This window comes from Ranitomeya variabilis, chromosome 6, assembly GCF_051348905.1.
Source record: "Ranitomeya variabilis isolate aRanVar5 chromosome 6, aRanVar5.hap1, whole genome shotgun sequence".
Lineage (NCBI taxonomy): Eukaryota > Metazoa > Chordata > Amphibia > Anura > Dendrobatidae > Ranitomeya > Ranitomeya variabilis.
This window is the reverse complement of record NC_135237.1, coordinates 427,860,060-427,877,796: the sequence shown is the minus strand read 5'-3', so window position 1 is coordinate 427,877,796 and position 17,737 is coordinate 427,860,060. Positions and strand designations below refer to the sequence as shown.

The window sequence follows — 17,737 nt, the reverse complement described above, 5'->3', positions numbered from 1 at the left end:
GCAGGTACTGACTAGCTGAAGGTGATCAGTCACAGGTTATCAACTTGGTAGGAGCTTGAAGATGTGGTAGCACACGTGTGTGTATATACACAGTAAAAGGGTGTTGAAAAACAGAGCCAAGAGTGTATGTAACAGAGCTGTGTATGTATGTTGCAGAGCTGTGTGCATGCAGCAGTGTGTGCTGAAAAGCTATATATAATGTGCATGCTGTACAGAAACACTAACAATAGGACTATTAACGCAATATTCTACCCTAGTGTATTAAAATTTGTAATATTGACATCTCCAATTTATACCACCAGGGAATTTCATAATAATACGAAATACAATTTTCCCAATTTCTGTTTTCCAATCCTTGGCTGCATCATATGATGAGGTGTGTGTCAAACTGCATACTTATTTTCCTATAGTGAGCATTCAAATCCATAAAAAACTTATGACTGGGCCTCAATACCAGCCCGACACCTATGAGAACAGATGGAAACTTCTCAGCATCATTAAGAATGCAAAGCTGTTTGAAAGTCCTCATTGTGCTTCGCACACAATACACTGATTGTCAACTATGGCTTGTGCACCCAGAACAGTGTGTCTGGAAAAATCTCAGATATGAATGTCTGACCAACGGAGAAGATAGCGTCACAGCACCAGCTAGAGGATCTTCAGTTTTGCTAAGGCTGAAAACATCCTTTACATACATTTCTATCAAAGATTTCATTTCAAATCATTCCAAAGAATACATTTTCCTAAAGTTTTTTTGTCCACATTATTTGCCTTAAAATATCTTTTAGTCTCAGATTCTCGGCAGAGGATGTCATAATCTATAAAGACTCCTGAGTCCTGAGCGGATCATGACACATCAAGTCCAGGACTCTCGCACACACTCACAAGCTGCAGGAGTGGCCGAAGATTCCCAACTTGTCTGGTAGGGAACAGGTAAGCAAAATACGGTCAACGCCATTTATAAAAGCTAGGTTTACAGCTTATTCATGGACATGACGGAGCTGAAAAGTCCGCTTTCATCAGTTGATCAAAACTAAGGACTTCAGGAAAACAAAAATGACAGTCTGTCCTTAGCAAAAACCATCAATGTTTGATCACTGAACTCTACTGCTCGGCAGAATCATAAGTGACTGGGGCTGTGCCAACAGTGTAGAGATGCAGGACCCAGGGGCGGACACAGACAGCTTGGGGGCCCCTGTGCAGGAAATGTGTATGGGCCCCCCTCCTTTTAAGGCGGCAAAGCTAGCTATATAGATATATATTTCATGGTCTCCTTTATTATGTATATTGCCATCCCTTATTATACAGTGCCCTCTCGTTATGTACAGTACCATCCCTTATAGATCGCATTTTAGAGAGCCCTGGTTTTTTATTACATACCGTCCTGTCTTGTTAGCTGCATAATGCAATGATGGCTGATGGAGCATGGGAAACCTTTTCTAAAGGAGGAGCTGATGGTCTGGTCACCGCCTCCTCCATCAGTAGTCATTTTACATCTAACAAGAGAGGCAGTGGCGTAACTACAAAGTTATGGGCCCTGGTGCGAACTTCCAAATGGGCCCCCCCCCCCCCCCCGGGTCCCCCCGCCTCAATCCCCCCCCCGCCCCCCCCCACCTTCCCCTAGATACGCCTTGGACTGTCGCAGGAATCTCCTGCACTGCAACATGGTGTTGGGTGCCAGCACAGCCCGCACAGTGGTATATCCAGCACAGTGGTATATCCAGCACAGTGGTATATCCAGCACAGTGGTATATCCAGCACAGTGGTATATCCAGCACAGTGGTATATCCAGCACAGTGGTATATCCAGCACAGTGGTATATCCAGCACAGTGGTATATCCAGCACAGTGGTATATCCAGCACAGTGGTATATCCAGCACAGTGGTATATCCAGCACAGTGGTATATCCAGCACAGTGGTATATCCAGCACAGTGGTATATCCAGCACAGTGGTATATCCAGCACAGTGGTATATCCAGCACAGTGGTATATCCAGCACAGTGGTATATCCAGCACAGTGGTATATCCAGCACAGCCCGCACAGTGGTATATCCAGCACAGGGATATATACAGCAGAGCCCGCACAGGGATATATACAGCAGAGCCCGCACAGGGGTATATAGAGCACAGCCCGCACAGGGGTATATAGAGCACAGCCCGCACAGGGATATATACAGCACAGCCCGCACAGGGATATATACAGCAGAGCCCGCACAGGGATATATACAGCAGAGCCCGCACAGGGATATATACAGCAGAGCCCGCACAGGGATATATACAGCAGAGCCCGCACAGGGATATATACAGCAGAGCCCGCACAGGGATATATACAGCAGAGCCCGCACAGGGATATATACAGCAGAGCCCGCACAGGGATATAAACAGCAGAGCCCGCACAGGGATATATACAGCAGAGCCCGCACAGGAATATATACAGCAGAGCCCGCACATCTCATCTCTCCCCCCCCCCCCCCCCCGATAATGGCCCCACAGTCCAGTTAAAAAAAAACAAAAAAAAAATCGTAGTTACTTACCGATAACGGTATTTCTCTGATCCCATGATGGCACCACGGAGAGAGGGGTCCGCCCCCAGGGACAGGAAACCTACAGGTGAAAAAGGGCGTACCTCTCTCCCACATCAGTTGGTTAACAGAGCCTTATACAGAACTTCAGCTGCAATTTGATATTTACACAAATTAAACTTAACAATTTTTTACTTAACAGATGCACCGTGACTAAAGGTAACTAACTATACATTATAGTGTGCACACCTGTGTGTGAAAAGGGAGGGAATATACGGGTGCCATCATGGGATCAGAGAAATACCGTTATCGGTAAGTAACTACGATTTTCTCTATCCCCATGATGGCACCACGGAGAGATTTACATAGATTGTAATTTTTTAGGGAGGGACCACTGCCTCTAGAACCCTTCGACCAAAGGTAAGATCAGAGGAGGTCAAGTCTAAGCGGTAGTGTCTGAAAAATGTAGACTGGGAAGACCAAGTGGCCGCTCTACATATCTGTTGTATTGAAGCGCCCGCTCTTTCCGCCCAGGATGATGCCACTGCTCTGGTCGAGTGCGCTTTTATATTCTCCGGGATGGCCGTCCCGCTGGAAGAGTAGGATAGGGCGATGGCATCTCTTATCCACCTCGCTAGCGTAGCTTTTGACGCTTTCTGTCCCTTCCGTGGACCCTGGAAGCAGACAAACAGAGCCCTATCCTTCCTGCACTCTCTAGTGGCTGACAAGTATTGGAGTAGGCACCTCCTAACATCAAGGGTATGTAGTGTTTTTTCTCCCTCATTCTTGGGGTTGGGACAGAATGAGGGCAGGGAGACCTCTTGTGTCCTGTGAAATTGAGACGCGACTTTTGGGAGGTAAGCCGGGTCCGTTTTTAGAATGACTCTGTCCTCAAGAATTTGAGTGAAGGGAGGGCCCGCGGACAATGCTTGTATGTCACTAACGCGACGGGCTGAGGTTAGGGCCACTAAGAGTGTTGTTTTTAAAGATAGAATCTTTAGGGGTGCGTCTGCCAAGGGCTCAAAAGGAGATTTGGTTAGTGCATTTAGAACAAGGTTTAGATCCCATGGAGGGGCATTATGCAAAGGAACCGGTTTTAATCTACCCGAGGCTTTGATGAATCTCACGATCCATCGGTTTCTGGCTAGATCATAATTATATAGTGCTCCCAAGGCTGCTACCTGAACTTTTAGAGTACTCGTAGCTAGCCCTTTTTCCAAACCCTTTTGCAGGAATTCGAGAATCTTATCTATTGGGATTTCCCCCCCTGGGTCAACCCCTGATACAGACATGAATTTTTTCCACACTTTGCCGTATATTTTGGTGGTTACGGGTTTCCTACTCTGTAGTAATGTGGACACCAGGTTGGATGAAAACCCTTTGCTGCTTAATAGCTTCCTTTCAAAAGCCAGGCTGTCATATGTAGGCTTTTCACATTGGGGTGACACACTGGGCCCTGGGATAACAGATTTTGCGTGTCTGGTAGAACCCACGGACTGTCTAAGGACATCTTTCTCAGCCAAGAAAACCATATCCTGCGAGGCCAGAATGGAGCTATGATTATCACTGTTGCTCCCTCCTCCCGAATTTTCCTCAAGACTAGGGGAATGAGGGATATTGGAGGGAACGCGTAGGAGAGGCGATAGTTCCAGGGGACTGTGAGAGCGTCCAGAGCTACTGGCCCTCCCCGGGGGTCGATTGAGCAGAACTTCCTCACTTTCCGATTCTGAAAGTCCGCAAATAGGTCTATTTCTGGCTCTCCCCAACGTTTCACTATTTGGTTGAATACCGACTGTTTCAGCTCCCACTCCCCCTGTCTCAAGCGTGTTCTGCTGAGGAAGTCTGCGGTCTGGTTTTCTGAACCCTTTATGTAAAGGGCTGTTAGGGACTTCAGATTGTGTTCTGCAATGTAGAAGATAGACCGGGTTTCTTCCATCAGTGTTTGTGACCTGGTGCCCCCTTGGTGGTTTAGGTATGCTACCACTACCTGATTGTCCGAAAAGACTTTTACGTGGTGGGAGCGGATGATGTTTTGGAAGTGTATTAGGGCGAGTTTTACCGCTAGCAGTTCTTTCATATTTGATGAGGTTAGCTCCTGATTTTTGTTCCAGTTCCCTTGTGTCACCTGACCGTCTATATGAGCACCCCACCCCCAGGGGCTTGCATCGGTCGTTAGGATTTTCTCTGTTGGTAGTGACCAGGGGACCCCCTTGGTAAGATTTATCGGATCTGCCCACCACTGTAGGGAGTGTATCGTAGTTGGTGATATGCTTAACCGCCCGTCTAAATTTCCTCCCAGACACAGGCTTGAACTTAAAGTCTCCCATTGTAAGTCTCGGGAATGGCATTGTGCCCACTGCACTGCCGGGATACAGGATGTCATGGAGCCCAGCAGGGACATGGCTTTCCTGAGTGTGGTGACTGGGGATGATGACAACTGTACCGCTGCCTGTGTCATCTTTTGAATCTTCCCCTGAGGAAGATAACACGTTTGTGTGGTCGAGTCGAGGACTATCCCCAAGTACTCCTGTACCTGTGATGGGACTACTTTGGATTTGGTAAGGTTCAACAGCCAACCTAGGCTTGACAGAGAAGTCATAACCAAATCCAACTGCTGTTTGCAGTGATGGAATGATGTCCCTGCCACAAGGAGGTCGTCCAGGTATGGGACTATCAGGATATTCTGCTCTCGTATATGAGCCATCACTTCCGACATTAGTTTCGTGAATACCCGGGGTGCGATAGCTAACCCAAAAGGGAGGGCCCGAAACTGATAATGTTTCACCTCCCCCTGGATATTCACTGCCAGCCGGAGGTACTTTTGATGATCCTTGTGGATCGGTACATGATAGTATGCATCTCGTAGGTCTAGAACAGTCATGAAACACCTGGGAAAGAGTATTTTTACGCAAGATTTTATTGTCTCCATTTTGAAGTGTGGGATCTCGAGAAAACTGTTTAACTTTTTGAGATTTATTATTGTCCTGTATGATCCATCTGGCTTCTTTCGGAGGAAGAGGGGAGAGTAGAAGCCCATGCCTCTTTCCTGGTGAGGGACTTCCTGTAGGACTTCCTTCTGGACTAGGCCTAGAATCTCTTCCTGAAGAGCCGACTGTTCTTGAGACTGTCTCTGTGGTGTCACCATGAAGAGGTTGTTGGGGGGAATGCGGAACTTTAGCTTGAGCCCTTCTCGTACTATGCCTAGTATCCAGGGGCTGCTTGAAATTTTTTCCCAGGCTGGGAGGAACTCTGTTAGTCTCCCGCCAACCTGGGGGACACCTTCATTGAGTTTTCTTGTTGTCGGGAGTGGGTTTGTTGAATAGGAACCCTCTGGTTTTATTTCTTTTTTCCTCCCATGTTTCTTTGTTCCCTTTCGGAGGTTTTCTCCGCATAAATTTTTTATTCCGAAAGGAACGTCTGTATGATTGGTTGGGGAAACCAGGGAAAGACTTTTTCTTGTCCTCGGCTTTCTCGAGGATGTCATCTAGCGTTGTGCCGAACAAGAATTCCCCCTCACAGGGTATTGAACATAGTTTTGTCTTTGTCTGAAGGTCCCCTGGCCAACATTTTAGCCACAGGGCACGTCTTGCGGCGTTCGAAAAGGCGGCAGCCCTGGCTGCTAGTCTGGCTGAGTCTACAGATGCATCCGCCAAAAAGGCTGCTGCACCTTTCATTACGGACACTGATTTTTGAATCGTGTCTCTAGAGACTTTTCCTTTTAATTGGGAATCCAAGTGCTCAAGCCACACCATTAGCGCGCGAGCTGTGCAGGTGGCCGCGACCGCTGGTTTAAGTCCGCCTCCTGCCGCTTCCCAAGAGTTTTTTAGAAAAACCTCGGCTTTTTTGTCCATCGGATCTTTTAAGGTACCCATGTCCTCAAAAGGTAGGGCAAACTTTTTTGAGGCCTTTGCTATGGCCACATCTAATTTTGGTGCCTTACTCCAGGATGAGCAGGCTGGGTCATCAAACGGGTATTTTCTTTTGGGGGTGAGGAGAGCTTTTTTGTCTGGTTTTTTCCACTCTCTTTTAATTAGAGAGTGAATTTTCTCATTTACTGGAAATGCTCTTTTTCTTTTTTGTTCCAGACCGCTGAACATTATGTCCTGCGCTGTTTTTTTAGGTCGCTCCTCCACTAGACCCATTGTTGCTCTGACCGCTTTCACTAAAGCGTCTGTTTCCTCGATAGGGAAGCAACTGCGCCCCCCCTCAGAGGATACTGAAGAGGTGTCAGAATCTGACGAATTATTCGAGTCAGATAGTTCACTCTCTGACTCGTCCGCACTGGATACGGGGGACTCAGGTGTTTTCTTATGTTTTTTCTTTGTGGCTTTAATGCCTTTAATGGCACTTTCCACCTGGCTTTTTATTAGTGACTTTAATTCGGATGCAAATGATGGGGTTTCCTCCTGAATCGTCTTTTTTATACAGACGCTGCATAGTCTCTTCTCCCAGGAGGAAGGCAGCTCGTCTGAACATATGGCACATTCTCTGTGCTTAGTTTTGGCTGTACTTTTCCTCCCCTAGAACAGAAAGAGCCCTACATTAAAGTCAGCACTTTCACGTAGATCACTCACCCCCTGTGGATCAGAGATACCGTCTCAGGCCTGGTGACTGTATCCGCTGGAATCGTCGCCGGCCGTGTGGTTTTTGCAGACCCCCGACTGCGTTGAGACTCTGATCGTCCGCTGCTGCTGCGCTGTACAGAGGACGAGTTTCCTTTGCGCTGCTGCTGTGGGTGCAGACGCCGCTGCACTTGTGCCTGCTCAGGAGATCGCTGGACGGCTTCCTGCATAACCTGCTGCTCGCTTTCGCTCATGGTGGCCTCCGCACTGTAAGGTGCACTTGGAGTTTGAATTTGCCACCATTTTCCCTGTGCTGGCGTTGCTTTTATGCATTAGTGCCGGCGAAACCGGAAGTGACTGTTTGCGCATGCGCCCGCCCAACTTCCGGTTCTCTGCCAGCTTCACATGAGGGAATGAATGTACTGGGACGCCGGCGCGCGCGCAGTAGCGCTGCGTTTTCGCGATGATGGCGCCGGTGAGCGCACCAGCGCTCCATTACCGACGCCCACACCGATTTACCGGTAATTACGCCGGTGTCCTCTGGCCCGTCTTACTTGGCCTTTTATGGAAAGATAGCCGCCGCTACCTCCATATTATCATTAAGAGTCCTCCGGTGACCGCCGTCACCTGCTCCTTACCCCCCCTCTCTTTTTTTTTTTTTTTTTCATGGAAGGCAGACTGGATCCTTTCACTGCCTTCCTCCACTCACCCATGAGGCCCGCCGACCCCTGTGGTGGTGCTTCAGGAAAGGGAGAAAAAAGAGAGGAAAAAACCGCTTGATCCAGCCGTAACAGGGCGCCCCCTGTTAGAAAGTCGACTGCATCAGCCCCTGGAACTCCACGAAGAATCCTTCAGGTACGTGCTGTAGGTTCCCCGTCAGGGACAGGAAACCAACTGATGTGGGAGAGAGGTACGCCCTTTTTCACCTGTAGGTTTCCTGTCCCTGGGGGCGGACCCCTCTCTCCGTGGTGCCATCATGGGGATAGAGAAAAACTCCTCACCTTTCCTTTTGCCCGCGCTGCTCCTGGCGGCTGCAGTCTGGCCAGGACACTGCAGGTGCGCGATGATATGACGTCATCGCGCACCCGCAGTGTACTGTCAGAGGCAGAGCGGGGAATGATGGGAGAGGGGGCGTCAGCAGACGCTCTCTCCTCCACATTGCATTGAACTATACCGGTGTCATAGACGCCGGTATAGTTAAATGCGGCGGCGGCCCACTACTGGCACCGGCTCTTCTGGCATTTGCCAGAAGTGCCCGATGGCCAGTCCGGCCCTGCACTGACCTGCCAACCCGGGGCCCCTGACCTGCGGGGCCCGGTCGCAATGGCGACCGCTGCGACCGCGGTAGTTACGCCCCTGAAGAGAGGGGACTATGTAATAAAGGAGGGCGCTGTAAATAACAAAAACAACAAGAATACACTATGTAAGAGACAGCACTGTACATAATGGCAAAGAAAGCTATATAATAAGGGGAGGCACCATATATAACTAGAGAGGATGGTATGTAATAAGGGACGGTGTTATACATAAAAGAGGAAACTAACTGTGCTATACATAATAAGTGAGTACACTTTCTACTAATGGACTGTGTTAGACATAATAGATAATAACGTCTTCCTCCACCTCCCCTGTTCCTAAATCCATTAAAAATCCCCCTTCCTCACATCCCAATCCCCCACACCCCTTATTGTCCTCCTCCCCCCGCATCCCATTATTGCCCTCTCCCCCCCCACGATTGCCCCTTCATCACCTCCATCATTGCCTCCTCCCCACCACCTCCATCATTGCCTTCTCCCCCACCACCCCATCATTACCCATTTCACCACCTTCATTTCCTCCTCCCCTATCTTTGTCCTTTCCACCGCCATCATCATTGTCTTCTCCACCACCACCCCATCATTACCCATCCCACGACCTCCATCATTTCCTCCTCCCCCACCATCCCCATCTTTGCCCTTTCCACCACCACTCCTATCATTACCCATTACACCGCCTCCATCATTTCCTCCTCCCAACCACCCCATTTTTGCCCTTTCCACCAGCCCCATCATTGCTTTCTTCCCCATCTTTGCCCTCTGTCAACCCAATTATTGCCTTCTGCCCCACCACCCCATCATTGCCCATTACAACGCCTCCATCATTTCCTCCCCACCCCCCATTATTGCCCATTCACCACCTCCATCATTTCCTCCTCCCCACCACCCCCATTATTGCACTTTCCACCACCCCATCATTGCTTTCTCCCCCATCATTGCCTTCTGCCCCACCACCCCCATCATTGCCCTTTCCTACACACACAGCACCATTCACCTCTCTCCATACATACAGCACCATTCACCTCTCTGCATACACACACAGCATCATTCTCCTCTCTGCATACACACACAGCACCATTCACCTCTCTGCATACACACACAGCATCATTCTCCTCTCTGCATACACACACAGCACCATTCACCTCTCTGCATACACACAGCACCATTCACCTCTGCATACACACCTCATGGTATCCTGAAGCCGCGCTATCATCGCCGGCAGCTTCCTATCTTGCAGAGCCGCGGCGCTGAATGATGATGTCATTCAGCCGCTGCTGTGTGAGACAGGAAGCAGGACGGATCCATTCCCTGCAGCTCTGCTGCCATTTTCTCTTGCAGGCAGCGAAGCTGCAGGGATTGCTCCCTGCCCGCCGCACATGAGGGCAATCTGGCCAAGGGCCCCCCGGAGCCGGATAAACTGGCCAGATTGCCCTCATTAATAGATGCCCTGCAGGGGCCCCCCGGACCCTCCGGGCCCCAATTCAGCCACACCGGTTGAATCGGCGGTATGTCCGCCCATGGCAGGACCTTCATTCTGCCAACACTACGGGTCAGAACCAGCTGAAGTTAGATTTTGTGAGAGCAAACCATTGTGTCTATTCAGTGGCACACATAGAAATCAGAGCCCAATAACAACATTCTAATTGCTCACCACTCTTTACCCCAAATAAAGAGATATTACGTAGATATCTATGTAGATAGAGAATTACATTTCAGTATCTTTTCTTTTTCTTGGAGAGGTGGCCTAATTAGAATTTATTTATAGCTATTCAGTGGAGTCATATCTCCAAACTTTTATAAACCAGAAGGATATGTATTGTAAAATGTACACTGTGATTATGTCCATATTTAAGCCCCTTAATGCTCTCAGCAGCAACACCCCTTTTATGGCCTTTATGGAGTATGAGGTTTACAAAAAATGCCCCAACACAAACCCCGAGTTTGGCATCAACACAGTGAACCTCCCACCACCACACGTACAGTAAGATGACAGCACCTTCAGCAAAGTACGATGTTCCCATAGAGCCATTAACGCAGTATAATCGCCCCACCGCATGATGCCCCTAAAGTTCCCCGCCCCCCATAGTTTGATATCCCCATAGTTTCCCCTGCTCCTCCACACACACGATGACGGCCTGTCAGTATGATGGCTTCCACAGCCTACCACTCAGTATGCTAGCCCCCAAAGCCCACAACTTCATATGAGGACCCTCACAGTGACCCCCAAAGGTATTCAGCATAATGGCCTCCACCAGCCTCCCAGTGTAAGGTTTTTCACAATTACTGGTAAAAAAAAATAATAATGAATCGGCGCCAAAGACTTTAAACGTCTGAGCACTGCAGTCCACACTTTGCACTGATATACTAAAACATAAATAAAGAGTAAGCCGTTTGTATGTAATCATGCACAAGAGGCAGCAGGAACTGAATGACCGATACCGTTGGTCTCCCTATAGGAGGAAGAGAGGTTTTGTAACAAGCGCTGTGCATACCGTAAGGCCTTCCCCCTACAGACCCAGTTATCGTGCTTGTGGGGCATAGAAAGAAAGTTGTTGTGTATTAGTAGACTATCAGCTCTGCTATGCAGGCAGGCAGCAGAATTGTTTTTATTAACTGGAGTTAATATATCATCCCTAGGCATATGGAAAATCAGAAATAGATACAAAAAAAAATTGGGATACAGTATGTTAAAATGCCCCCTTACACCAACAAAAAAAGGTCTACGTGTGAAATAGATTAAAAAAAAAAAAAAAAAAGACATAGCTAGTAGGAAATCCTGTTCTAGCTATATAATTATTACATCATCATCTAATTAAATATTTCCAATATATAACGGTAATTTCATCAGAACAGGGAATTAAATTTAAAATGCTTTTTAGCAGTCCTTTGCGTGGTAATTAGCGAAACATTGGGAAAAAAAAAAATGAAAAATAGACATGCATTTCATAATTTTTCTTTATATTTTTTGTGTGTTATCGGAGAAAAAAAGTAAAGAGTAAAAGACATATGGTAGTTAAGAAAAAAAAAAAAAAGTAAAGCTATTTGAATATTCAAATGAGAAAATATTTTAGAGATAATAATAATAATAATAATAATAATAATAATAATAATAATAATAATAATTATATATATATATATATATATATATATATATATATATATATATTCCAGAAGAATCCATACAGGATATAGGATCAACCTACCATATGTACGGGACTGTCCCTGTCTGCTCTCCATCCTTTAGTTCAAATCATGCATGTGAATGACACAGTACTATCCAACAAAGGGATTTACGGTGGCATGCAGTAGAAAACTGAACGCCATGTTCTGAAATACTGTTTGTCTTTCAGAAGACTCAGTTGCTTATAAGCTCAATGGCATTATTAAATATGAAAAACTCTCAATTTTTTTTTTTACGCTGCCATGCAGATTACCTCAAGTGATTTCTTTAAGTCTCCAACATGCACCAGATCTTCATCTTCATCATCACTGAGCTGATCATGAGAACAGTAGTGAGTGCTGTAAGCTGAATGCTCCTCAATGGCTGCCAGCCAGTCCTGTAAGGAAAAGTATCGATGGAAAAGCACATTTAGACCCCAGTAATCAGGAAACAATGAGTAGCATTTATTCAACTACAATATACCAAATTTGCAAAGGTTTCAGATTGTTAATGCGAACCTTTCAGTTGTAGATCTATGGTGCCAGAGCCACCAGCAACATCATTCAAAGCCTGTGGCACGATTGCAGCCAGGTATGTTTTAGGGCTCGCTCACATGAGGGTATAAAAAATAAAAAATAGCTATGATATTGTTCCTGAAAAGTTGGACGAGTGGAATCCGTATGGTTCAACTTATGTCATGCGAGTGGGTCTTTATTTTTTTCCTCACCGATCATCTGTAAGGGCATGTGCACATGATACGGTGCGCTTTGGCCGTAGCGCATGTTCACTGCATTCAAACCACTGTCATCTATTGAACGTAGGTGAATCTGCATGTGGTCAATGAACCATGCGGATTAACTGCATCCAATACACTATGGGTGAAATTTCTCTTGTGGAGAGTAGAATTTCCACAAGAGAAATTGACCTGCTGTGGTCTGGAAAGACGTGCCGCATGTTTACCTCAGTGAGCGAGCCGCAGGCGTCTGTGGACGCATAGTGGTTATGGGCTTTCTTGAAATCTCATCCACTATGCTGTAACATCTGAACGCTGGGGGTTGGATGCTTCACAAGTACGAGGCGTCCAACCCGCAGCGTTTACTGATCATTAGAGTTGAGCGAATTTGTTCAGATTTGGTCGCCAAATCTGAATTTGCCATATTCGGCCCATATTCGAACCCTATTCATGCCAAATGTATGTTTGATGATCGGCTCCGAACATATTGGGTAAGTTCTACTCCCACTGACTAATGACGTTCGGCTGTGTTCGACGAATCCTGCAAAACAATATTCGATGCCAATCGTATTCGGAACCGAATCCGAACAAATTCGCTCAACTCTACTGATCATCTGCACATACCCATAGACATGTGTATGCAAAGCGTTTTTAAAATCAGCTTTTACATACAGTAATTCTCTATGCAATTTAAAGATTGCTTTAATAGTTTGAAAAATATCTTACAATGCCTACAAGTAGTATTCAACCCCCTGCAGATTTAGCAGGTTTAATAAGATGCAAATAAGTTAGAGCCTTCAAACTTCAAACAAGAGCAGGATTTATTAACAGATGCATAAATCTTACAAACCAAAAAGTTTTGTTGCTCAGTTAAATTTTTATAAATTTTAAACATAAAACTGTGGGTCAATTATTAATCAACCCCTAGGTTTAATATTTTGTGGAATAACCTTTGTTTGCAATTACAGCTAATAATCGTCTTTTATAAGACCTGATCAGGCCGGCACAGGTCTCTGGAGTTATCTTGGCCCACTCCTCCATGCAGATCTTCTCCAAGTTATCTAGGTTCTTTGGGTGCCTCATGTGGACTTTAATCTTGAGCTCCTTCCACAAGTTTTCAATTGGGTTAAGGTCAGGAGACTGACTAGGCCACTGCAACACCTTGATTTTTTGCCTCTTGAACCAGGCCTTGGTTTTCTTGGCTGTGTGCTTTGGGTCGTTGTCTTGTTGGAAGATGAAATGACGACCCATCTTAAGATCCTTGATGGAGGAGCGGAGGTTCTTGGCCAAAATCTCCAGGTAGGCCGTGCTATCCATCTTCCCATGGATGCGGACCAGATGGCCAGGCCCCTTGGCTGAGAAACAGCCCCACAGCATGATGCTGCCACCACCATGCTTGACTGTAGGGATGGTATTCTTGGGGTCGTATGCAGTGCCATCCAGTCTCCAAACGTCACATGTGTGGTTGGCACCAAAGATCTGGATCTTGGTCTCATCAGACCAGAGAACCTTGAACCAGTCAGTCTCAGAGTCCTCCAAGTGATCATGAGCAAACTGTAGATGAGCCTTGACATGACGCTTTGAAAGTAAAGGTACCTTATGGGCTCGTCTGGAACGGAGACCATTGCGGTGGAGTACGTTACTTATGGTATTGACTGAAACCAATGTCCCCACTACCATGAGATCTTCCCGGAGCTCCTTCCTTGTTGTCCTTGGGTTAGCCTTGACTCTTCGGACAAGCCTGGCCTCGGCACGGGAGGAAACTTTCAAAGGCTGTCCAGGCCATGGAAGGCTAACAGTTCCATAAGCCTTCCACTTCCGGATGATGCTCCCAACAGTGGAGACAGGTAGGCCCAACTCCTTGGAAAGGGTTTTGTACCCCTTGCCAGCCTTGTGACCCTCCACGATCTTGTCTCTGATGGCCTTGGAATGCTCCTTTGTCTTTCCCATGTTGACCATGTATGAGTGCTGTTCACAAGTTTGGGGAGGGTCTTAAATAGTCAGAAAAGGCTGGAAAAAGAGATAATTAATCCAAACATGTGAAGCTCATTGTTCTGTGTGCCTGAATTACTTCTTAATACTTTAGGGGAACCAAACAGAATTCTGGTGGGTTGAGGGGTTGAATAATAAATGTCCCTCTGAAAAGACTTCACAATTTAAAAAAAATAAATAAACAAAGAAATAACATTCTTTTTTGCTGCAGTGCATTTCACACTTCCAGGCTGATCTACAGTCCAAATGTCACAATGTCAAGTTAATTCCAAATGTGTAAACCTGCTAAATCTGCAGGGGGTTGAATACTACTTGTAGGCACTGTATATGCAGATATAGATAAAAAGATAGAATAGATACCAGTAAATACAGTGGCATGTAAAAGTTTGGGCAACTCTGGTAAAAATTACTGTTATTGTGAACTGTTAAGCAAGTTCAAGATGAAATGATGTCTAAAATGGCCTAAAGTTAGACGACAGTTCCGACCGATGCAAAAGTTTATGCACCCTTGGAGATCTGAGTACTCCGATAAGTTCTGAAACCTTTTACAAAGTTAATTAGCCTGTTAGGGTTATGGCTTGTTCACCATCATCGTTAGGAAATGCCAGCTGATGCAAATTTCTCACCTTTATAAAAACCCAGTCTCCTCTAACCTTGTGCCAAGAAACAACAGCCATGGGTTCTTCTAAGCAGCTGCCTAGCACTCTGAAAATGAATATGGTGGAGTCCCACAAAGCAGGAGAAGGCTATAAGAAGATAAAGCTTTTTCCAGTTGCCCTTTCTTCAGTGCAAAATGTAATTAAGAAATGGCAGTTAACAGGAACAGTGGAGGTCAAGATAAGGTCTTTAAGACCAAGCAAAATTTCAGTGAGCTGCTGGTAGCATTGCTAGAGACGAAAATCAGAACCCCTGTTTGACTGCAAAAGACCTTCAGAAAGATTTAGCAGGCTCTGGAGTTGTGATACATTTAACAGTAGAACAGAGACACCTGCAGAAATATGGCCTTCACGGAAGAGTCATCAGAAGAAAAGCTCTCCTGCATCCTCACCATAAAAATCAGTGCCAGAAGTATTGAAAAGAAAATCTAAACAAGCCTGACGTATTTTGGCAACAAGTCCTGTGGACCGATGAGGTTAAAATAGTACTCTTTGGCCACAATGATGAAAAGTATGTGTGGAGAAAAAAAGGCACAGAATTTCAGGAAAAGAACATCTTGCCAACCATTAAGCATGGGGGTGGATAATGCTTTGGGGTTGTGTTGCAGCCAATGGTACGGGGAACATTTCATGGGTAGAGGGAAGAATGGATTCAATAAACACACATCAAAATCCACAATAGACTACCTCAAGAGGGGCAAACTGGAGGCTTTACAATGGCCCTCACAGTCCTCTGATCTGAACATCACTGAAAATCCATGTCTACGCCTACAATATAGCAGTGCATGCAAGACGACCCAGGAATCTCACAGAACTGGAAGAAATCTCTAAGAAAGAATGGATGAAAATCTCTCAAACAAAAACTGAAAGGCTACAAAAAGCATTTACAAGCTGTAATACTTGCAAAGGGGGTGCTACTAAGTACTAACCATGCAGGACGCCCAAACTTTTGCATCAATCCTTTTGTAATTTTTAAATGTAGAAAATGAAAATATATTCATTTTTTGCCTAAAATACAAAGGAAATGTGTCCTCTAACTTTAGGCCTTTTAGAGATGATTTCAACTTTAACTTGCTTAACTGTTACCAATAACAGTAATTTTGACCAGGGGTGCCCAAACTTTTCCATGTCAATGTAGAGTAGATAGGTAGAATAGATAAAGGCTAAACATGAAAGGCACTAAAAGGGTGTGTGTTGGCTTGTGAATTTACTGTACTTGGCTGATGAAACGTCAGCTGTCCTTTGACAGGTGTGCGTACAAATTGGGCAGCACAGGTATGGTCCATGCGCTGTCCAATTTTTTTTTCGCACCCACTGATTTGCATTGGCAAGTGCGATCCAATTCTGGCAGACAATCACAGCATGCTGCAATTTTTTCCTCAGTCCGATCAGAGCTAAGAAACAACTCTCAGATGAGCAACGACTCATTTTATAATATTGGTCAGAGTGCAATTCGATCTTTTCTCGCACTGCACACCAGTGTGAACGAGCCCTTATTCAAAATTTTCCCTGAAACACAACAGTTTGAAAATCCGACTGGGGACTAGCATGAGAGACTAGTCTAGTCACTAGACTATTTCGAGGACATCCTCAGCCGGCATCGCTACGCCCTTCAGTTGACTGACAGATCTTCCCCACCCATGCAATTGTGTAGCCAGGTTCAGATTCATGACGTTCGTAATTCGGGCAGCATGAATCCAATGACAGATTCTAGTTAAGAGAAGTAGGAAGTAAAACTGGAACACAAATCGATTATAATGACCCTCCATCTAGACTGTAATGACTGACATTAATCGGGCATATCACACAAGCCTTACCCAAAGTAAACATCATGCCCTTTGCTGGCAAATTCTAGCAAAGCACATTTTTTGATTCACAAATGACCCCTAACAATACATACCTCCCTTGTATGCTTAAGGTTTTTGGTAAATACTTTGAAATGGTGGATGCTGTCGTCAAAGCATTTTACAGAGAAAGACACACTGTCTGAGGACTTCACCTGGAGAGAACAGTATTTTATGAGACTATACACAGACATTAAAACGCTTAAAGAGTATGTTCACACAACGTTCTTTCATGGGATTTAAATTCCATGTAAAAAAATAGTTAAAATTGATTTCAATGGGAAAACATGTCTATAATATTCATCAGTTTTTAACCATTGCCACTACCGACCTCTTATAATTAAAAACGCCTCAAAAGCAAAAGTGAAAAAAAAAAAAAAAAAAAGTGAAAAAGTGTGTTGTTTTTTTTAACAAAGCCACACCAAAAACCAAGGTTTTAAAATGGATTTTTCATTTTTAAATTTTTAATTTTAAAATACCCTTACTATTAAGCTGAGTAGTGAAATATTGTTCCCAACAGGCTCCAATGATCAGCCTCACTAAGATTTTATGTGAGCTGTACCTCAACTTTTGAATTGCAGATTTCTTTCTGCAATATCCTGAATAGCTACAGGTCTGTCATGTACAATAAATCAAGGCTTTTTTTTTTTGCTTTAAGAGCTTTAGGACATGTCAAAAGAACTTTCCTTAACTCCCTTTTCTATGGAATGTGAAAACATATGCTGTTTGATCGGCTCTTTAAAGAGAAAAAATCTAAATATTTAACATTCACTAACATTCATTATCTGGCAGGTATTTATAAAGGGCTTTTTTAACTCTAAGCCCTAACCACATTTGTAATTAGCTTTATTATTAAATTCCTTACACTTCTCCCTATCCTGTTATTTGCTGTATGTGTTTTTTCTCTTTACTTCCTGTGATGTTTCATTTAAGGGGAGTCTCAAACAGGACA

At 45.1% G+C, this 17,737-nt stretch overlaps 2 protein-coding genes across 5 annotated transcripts in view; both read right to left on the bottom strand.

Moving 5' to 3' along the window:
• The window catches only part of OSBPL1A (oxysterol binding protein like 1A), a 253,732-nt gene that overhangs the window by 111,945 nt on the left and 124,050 nt on the right, over positions 1–17,737 (bottom strand). For all 4 annotated transcript variants that reach the window (XM_077270363.1, XM_077270362.1, XM_077270364.1 and 1 more), the window contains 2 exons: positions 16,842–16,940; positions 11,835–11,957 (listed from right to left, as the gene is read on the bottom strand). In XM_077270363.1, coding sequence (XP_077126478.1) covers positions 11,835–11,957; positions 16,842–16,940 — 222 coding nt within the window. The remainder of the gene's footprint in view (positions 1–11,834; positions 11,958–16,841; positions 16,941–17,737) is intronic.
• Positions 847–7,486, bottom strand: LOC143782124 (uncharacterized). Its single transcript, XM_077269250.1, has 3 exons — positions 7,117–7,486; positions 5,973–7,042; positions 847–919 (listed from the first exon to the last, which is right to left on the bottom strand). The coding sequence occupies exons 1-3, from the start codon at positions 7,336–7,338 to the stop codon at positions 847–849; spliced, it is 1,365 nt and encodes a 454-aa protein (XP_077125365.1). The 5' UTR covers positions 7,339–7,486.